The sequence below is a fragment of the Myotis lucifugus genome, unplaced genomic scaffold (genome assembly GCF_000147115.1).
Source record: "Myotis lucifugus unplaced genomic scaffold, Myoluc2.0 scaffold_341, whole genome shotgun sequence".
Lineage (NCBI taxonomy): Eukaryota > Metazoa > Chordata > Mammalia > Chiroptera > Vespertilionidae > Myotis > Myotis lucifugus.
The window spans coordinates 1,026,043-1,032,547 of NW_005871389.1; the positions used below are offsets into that span (position 1 = coordinate 1,026,043).

Consider the following 6,505-nt stretch of genomic DNA (forward strand, 5'->3'; position numbering starts at 1 on the left):
AGCTGTTGCTAAGAGGACCCAGGACTCAGTGCAGCCATGCTCCGAGGGCAGTTTCCTGCCTCAAACCTCGCTGCCCTCGCAGGAAACAGCTCGGGGGAGCGTGCAGCCATTTCCAAGAAGACCTCTGCAGGACTGACTTCCTTCCGGTTGGTGGAGCCTCGGTTGTGACATTACACCCAGGGTTTTTATATAAATAGATGAGGCAGTCCTATGTTCACCAATAAAAATGTTTAATACGTTTTTATTGATTTTAGAGAGAAAGGAAGGGAGAGGTTAGAAACATTGATGAAAGAGAGAGAACTTCCAGGAAAAACATGATTCTATCTCCTATCTCCTTGAAAGGGCATTTTCTCCCCCTGTGCAAAGAACATATGCACAGAAACCTCTCTTTGACATTGGGAGACATTGCTGATTCCACTGCCAATGCAATGGCTACCCAATAAAGATCACTTGACTTAGCCAAAATGTGTCTAGACAGCAGAATAGCTCTTATTTGCTTGCTGAACAAGGAGGTGTATGCAAACACTACTTGTTGCATTTTTAAAAGTATACTTTTATTGATTTCAGAGAGGAAGGGAGAGGGAGAGAGTGATAGAAACATCAATGATGAGAGAGAATCATGGATCAGCTGCCTCCTGCATGCTCCACATTGGGGATTGAGTCCACAACCCAGGCATGTGCCCTGACCTGGAATTGAACCCTGACCTCCTAGTTCATAGTTCAATGCTCAACCACTGAGCCATGACAGCTGGGCTATTTGTTGCATTTAGATAAAGTCCTCTGGGGAAGTAGAAACTCAACTACATAAAATTAACAAGCCCATTGGTTATGATAAAAATTATGACAGAGACTTGAAGCTGGACATCGTAAGTCAGGAGGGTCTGTGGGAGGGGCTGGGGCTTAGGGGAGGAGTTCGCACACTGTGTTATGGGGAGAACTGTTCAGGAAGAACTCTGTGCTCACAACAAAACTCTGGCTGTAACCTGAACTTCCTTCTTTAAGTACTTCTCCATCTTTGTCCAGCTCAGTGTGTGCAGGCGGCTCACCATGTCTGCCCACACACTAGACTACAATCCCTCCATCCCAGTGAATCCTTTTTGGTGACGGAATACCTAGTTGATTCTGTTTTTCAGTGGACAGTTACAACAAATTTCACCTGACTCTCCATAGTCCTTTGATTTGCTGAGTTGGCAATCTTCAGATCTTGGTTTAGAATGAATCATCATACAAACTGGATTTGTCATATTGCTTTTAATTTTTTTAAATATAATTTTTTAATTTATTTCAGAGAGGAAGGGAGAGGGAGGAAGAGATTGGAACATCAATGAGAGAGAATCATTGATTAGCTGCATCCTGCATGGCCTCCACTGAGGATCGAGCCTGCAACACGGGCATGTGCCCCAACATGGAATTGAACCAGGACCTCCTGAGCCACACCAGATGGGCATATTACTTTTAATTTTATTTTGCATAATCATTTAAAAATTTTACTTATTACCTTTGAGTCTCTGCAAACATGATACAAAAATAGAGTAGCCCTAGGCAGTTTGGCTCAGTAGATAAGAGTGTTGGCCTGCGGACCAAAGGGACCCAGGTTCGATTTTGGTCACGGGCACGTACGTACGTACCTCAGTTGCAGGTTCCTCCCCAGCCCAGGCCCTGGTTGGAGCGTGTGCAGGAGGCAACCAATCAATGTGTTTCTCTCCCTTCGCTGTTTCTGTGTTTCCCTCTCTCTTCCACTCTCTCTCTAAAAATAAATAAATAAACAAACAAACAAATAAATGGAAAAAGTATCCTCGGGTGAGGATTGAAAAATAAAAATTAAAAAATAGAGTGATGAAAGCCCAGTGCTTCAAGATGACTTTCAATGCTTACACTTAGACAAAATACAAACTTAAACTAGAAAATGCCCAAGAGCTCCTTCTTCTACCTTTCTTGTTGCTCAAATGTGGCCTCTATGGTTGCCAATCACCCCCTGCCCTCTCCTTGTGGGGCATGATTCTTGGGAAAGGTCCTTCCTGGCTCTGAGGGGCACAGAAAGGAAGAAAAGCAGTTGATAAAAAAAATAAGTAAGTAAATAACCAGACACTGATCAGGAATGTTTTCAAAGAAAGCTCTTGATATGAAGGGGGAAATGTGAAAATGCCATCTATCTCAATTTGCAGAGCAGGAAGAAAGACATTCACTCATAGTTTATTTAAAACAAAACAAAACAAAACAAAACAAAACAAAAACCCCAACTGCCACCTACAGTCAATGAAAAGCAAACCGTTAGACCAAAAACCAATAGAATAAACACTGACATTGAGTAAGAAACCAAATATGACAGCATATTTCCTGTGTTAGTTTCTGCCTATATTTAAGTCAAGATGACATCTTTAGAAAGAAAGCCAAACCATGTCTGGGCTTGCCCCTAGAACAGTGGTTCTCAACCTTGGCTGCACATTAGAATCAGGAGTTTAAAAAGATTCCCAGGTGATTCTAATGTGCAGCCAAGGTTGAGAACCGCTGCCCTAGAAGGATGGGGCACCACCTGTTTGTGTAATGAAGAGGCTTTACAGTATAGAGTTAATGCTAAGGAAAGAAAGGACCATGCAACGAAGTATATATTTTATTATAAATCATATTTAATAGTGTGTAAAATAATCTCTCCCAAAAATCTGAGTGAGGAGGTATAGCATTCAGTGGTGCACCCACTGAACCCCAAAAAAAGTCTCATCAGAATTTTGGGATGGCAGCAGAGGCAGAGTAAGGTTGGTGCAGAGGGTGTCCCCGTGGGCCAGGTACGTCAGGCGCTGGGAGGAGACAGTGCAGCTTAGGTGGAAGTTGAGACGAAGCAGGCTGACGCTGCGCGCCGCTGGGGAGCAGATGCCCACCGCCAGGACGGCCCTGCGGGACACAAGGCTCTTCACCGAGGAGGAGCAGTTGGTTAGTGTCACCTGGATGTGCAGCCTATAGATGCCATCGCGCTGGACACGCAGCTGCCCGTTGTCCAGCTGTGGTCCGTGCAGGAAGGAGCGGCCCAGTGCTGGGCCCCCCTGCCAGTGCAGCCTGGGGTCCTGCCGCAGTCCTGGAGGCAGAGGGTTGGGGGTGGAAGGACGGCAGTTTAGGGAAACTGAGGGCTGTCAACTGAATGTGCAGAATTTTTATGTTGAAACCTAATCCTCAAGGTTATGATTTTAGGAGGTGGGGCCTTTGGGAGTGATTAGGTCATGAGGGTACAGCCTTCCTGAATGGGCCCTTATTGATGGATGAATAGATTAAAACATCATATATACACATATTTACACACACACACACACACACACACACACACACACACACACATGAATATTATTATGCCATAAAAGAGAAGGAAATCCTGTCATTTGAGACAACATGGATGGACCTTGAAGGCATTATGCTAAGTAAAATGAGCCAGACAAAGACAAGTATCATATGACCTCACTTATACATGGAATCTAAAAGTAAACAAACAAACAAAAACCCAATGAACTCATAAATTGGTGGTTACCAGAGGTGGGGGTACAAAATGAAGGAAGGTAGTTAAAAGGTACAAACTTACAATTATAAAAATGTCCTGGGGCCCTAGCCGGTTTGGCTCACTGGATAGAGCATCGGCCTGGGGACTGAAGGGGCCCAGGTTCGATTCCAGTCAAGGGCATGTACCTTGGTTGTGGGCACATCCCCAGTAGGGGGTGTGCAGGAGGCAGCTGATCAATGCTTCTCTCTCATCGATGTTTCTAACTCTCTATCCCTCTCCCTTCTTCTCTGTAAAAAAAAAAAATCAATAAAATATATATTAAAAAAATGTCCTGGGAATCTTATTACAGCATGGCAACTATGTACATATCCTATATAATAAAAGCCTAAGATGCTAAGTGTCCAGTCATCCGGTCCCTCCCTCATTGGTCAATCTCCTGTGTCCCTCCCTGGACCTGATCATGCACCAGTGGGGTCCCTCAGCCTGGCCTGCACCCTCTCACAATCCAAGACCCCTCAGGTGATGCCAGAGAGCCAGTTTTGGCCCGATCCCACAGACCAGGCTGAGGGACCCCATTGGTGCATGAATTTGTGCACCGGGCCTCTAGTTTTTATATAATAATATTGTATTGTCTATTTAAAAATTGCTAAGAGAGTAGATCTTAACAGTTCTCATCACAAGAAAAACAATTGGTAACTATGTGAGGTGATGGATGTTAACTAGACTTATTGTGGTGATCATATCACAACATATACAAATATTGCATTATTATGGTGTATACCCAGAACTAATATGTTACATGTCAATGATATCCGATCTAGATAGAGATCTAGAGTCCCCGGAGATCTAGAGAGAGACCCCGGAGTCCCAGGTGAGGGAGGACACAGCTAATAAAATGTAAGTGTGTGGTGTGCTCTTATCATAGCTTGGACAGCAAATGGCCTGAACAAAAAGGAACAGGGGTTCCTGCACCACAAAATGAAATGAATACAGCCCTCAAAATGCTGGGGCTGGCAGGAGGAGGGTTACAGAGAGGGTGTGAGGAAACCTCCTAACAACTCCCTCGCTCATCTCCTGATCCCCTCACTTGATTTTTCTTTGAAACATCCTACATGTGCTTTCCTTGGCACGCTACATCCTTTTCCGGAGTAGAAGAAAAGGCAGGGCTTTTTTGTCTGTTCTCTTCCTTATGGTGGCACCCAGAACAGTGCCTGGCTCACAGCAGGTGCTCAGCTGTTTGTGGGACGAAGGGAGGAATGCTAGCAATGGCTATTAGTGGGTTTTAGTTGTTTTGGGCTCTCTCACGGCAGAAGATAAAATGTGAAGGACAGAGGGAAAGAGTAAGGCAGCACACACCCAGGATCACACTGCCCCGTCTCTCTCTCTTTCTCTTTCATCCTTTCGTTGTCGTTCTCGTTTTTTCTTCCTCTCCCTTTCTATTTCTTATTTCTCTCTCCCCTATTTTCTTTCTTTCCCTTTCTCCTGGTTTGAATCTTTCTTTCTTTCTTTCTTTCTTTCTTTCTTTCTTTCTTTCTTTCTTTCTTTCTTTCTTTCTTTTCTCTCTCTCTCTCTCTCTCTCTCTCTCTCTCTCTCTCTCTCACACACACACACACACACACACACATGCACTCACACATATGCACTCACACAGAGACACACTCACACTTTACCCTGTTTACCCATTTCACCTGTGTGGTTCACGCTGGAGCTCAGCTACGTCGCACTGGAAGAAAAGAGAAAACAGGGCAATCAGAGCCCCTCTTTGCACTGCCCACCCTGCTCTGCCCCCTTTATCTCAAGGGGCTGACTTGTGAATTTTATAAAAACACACACACATACACAACCTCGTAAAGAGGAAGTAGGTTAGAATGAACCTGGAGCATCATAAATAAGCCTTTAAGAACTTGACTTTCCTGGACATAACGCTGAGAGGGGGTAGGATGTGCACCTACCTCACTCCACTGCAGAGCCCCCTGCCCAGCCCCGGAGGCCATCCCTGTGGCGGGTATCCTGGGCTCTTAGGTGAACAGGTGGGGTTCCTCCTGTCCATGCCTGTCCCCCACCACAACCATCCCTTCCAGCTTTGTGAAGCCCCCAGCAGACTCTGAGTCAGCCTGCTGGGGGAACACCGAAGCCAGTCATTCACTGTCTGCAACAGGTCCCATGTACCTTTCCCAGCTGCAGCCAACCACCGTGGGATCCCCACACGGGATTTACCTCCCGCAGGACCAGCGGGAGCCCTGTCGGCCTTACCTCCCTGCTCCAGGCTCTACCTCCTGTTGTCTCTTCCCAACCAGATTTCTTTTCCTGGCTGATTTGAGCCATCATTCTGGCTCTTTCTTTTTGTTGTTGGTAATCTTTCTGTCAGTCTGCTCTCCAGCTTGTCCCCCCCCCACCCCCCCGCCTCTGATTCTTCTCCACACCCCGCTAAGCCAAGCCGGGGGCCACCCGGAGGTCCCCAAAGTGACTGATGCGAATCTCTTTCATTCTCGATTTACCTCAGGTGGCTGGAGCATCTGCTGCTGTGCCGGGAGCCAGCAGCATAGGACGCAGAAGATTATCAGGCCGAGAAAAGACAGCGGTAAAACCACCCGCAGAACAGGCGCCACGAGCAGGTGGCGCAGCCGGCGGGCATAGCCTTCCTCCGCCATCTCCATGGTGGCTTCCGCCTGTGCAGGCGCCTCCTCAGGGTGGAAATGAACTTCAGCGCTGGTAGCTCAGTGGCCCGAGCCTATTATGATTTGCCCAGGACTCACCACGCCCCACTGTGGGGAGCCCCAGCCAAGGGGCAGGGACTTGTGCTCTCCCAAGTGCAGGGAACTTCCGTGCTTCTAAAGGACCCTCGGACCAGGGAGTTGCCTGTTTTCCATCTTCCATGCTCACTCTCCATGCTCACCTTCCACTCATTCAACAACCCTCCATGGGAGTATCTACTATAGACCAGATTCAGTGCTGGGCACTGGGGCACAGCAAAGCACCCAGATGGTGAGAGTAGAGGAGGGGTTCCCCAAACAAGCCACG

The 6,505-nt window shown here is 46.9% G+C and overlaps 1 protein-coding gene across 1 annotated transcript; it reads right to left on the minus strand.

The window, feature by feature from the left end:
- Positions 1-2,681: 2,681 nt before the first annotated feature.
- On the minus strand, positions 2,682-6,141 carry CD70 (CD70 molecule). The gene is made up of 3 exons (XM_023764647.1): positions 5,983-6,141; positions 5,186-5,207; positions 2,682-3,070 (listed from the first exon to the last, which is right to left on the minus strand). Exons 1-3 carry the CDS (start codon positions 6,139-6,141, stop codon positions 2,682-2,684), a joined length of 570 nt encoding a protein of 189 aa, XP_023620415.1.
- Positions 6,142-6,505: the final 364 nt, after the last annotated feature.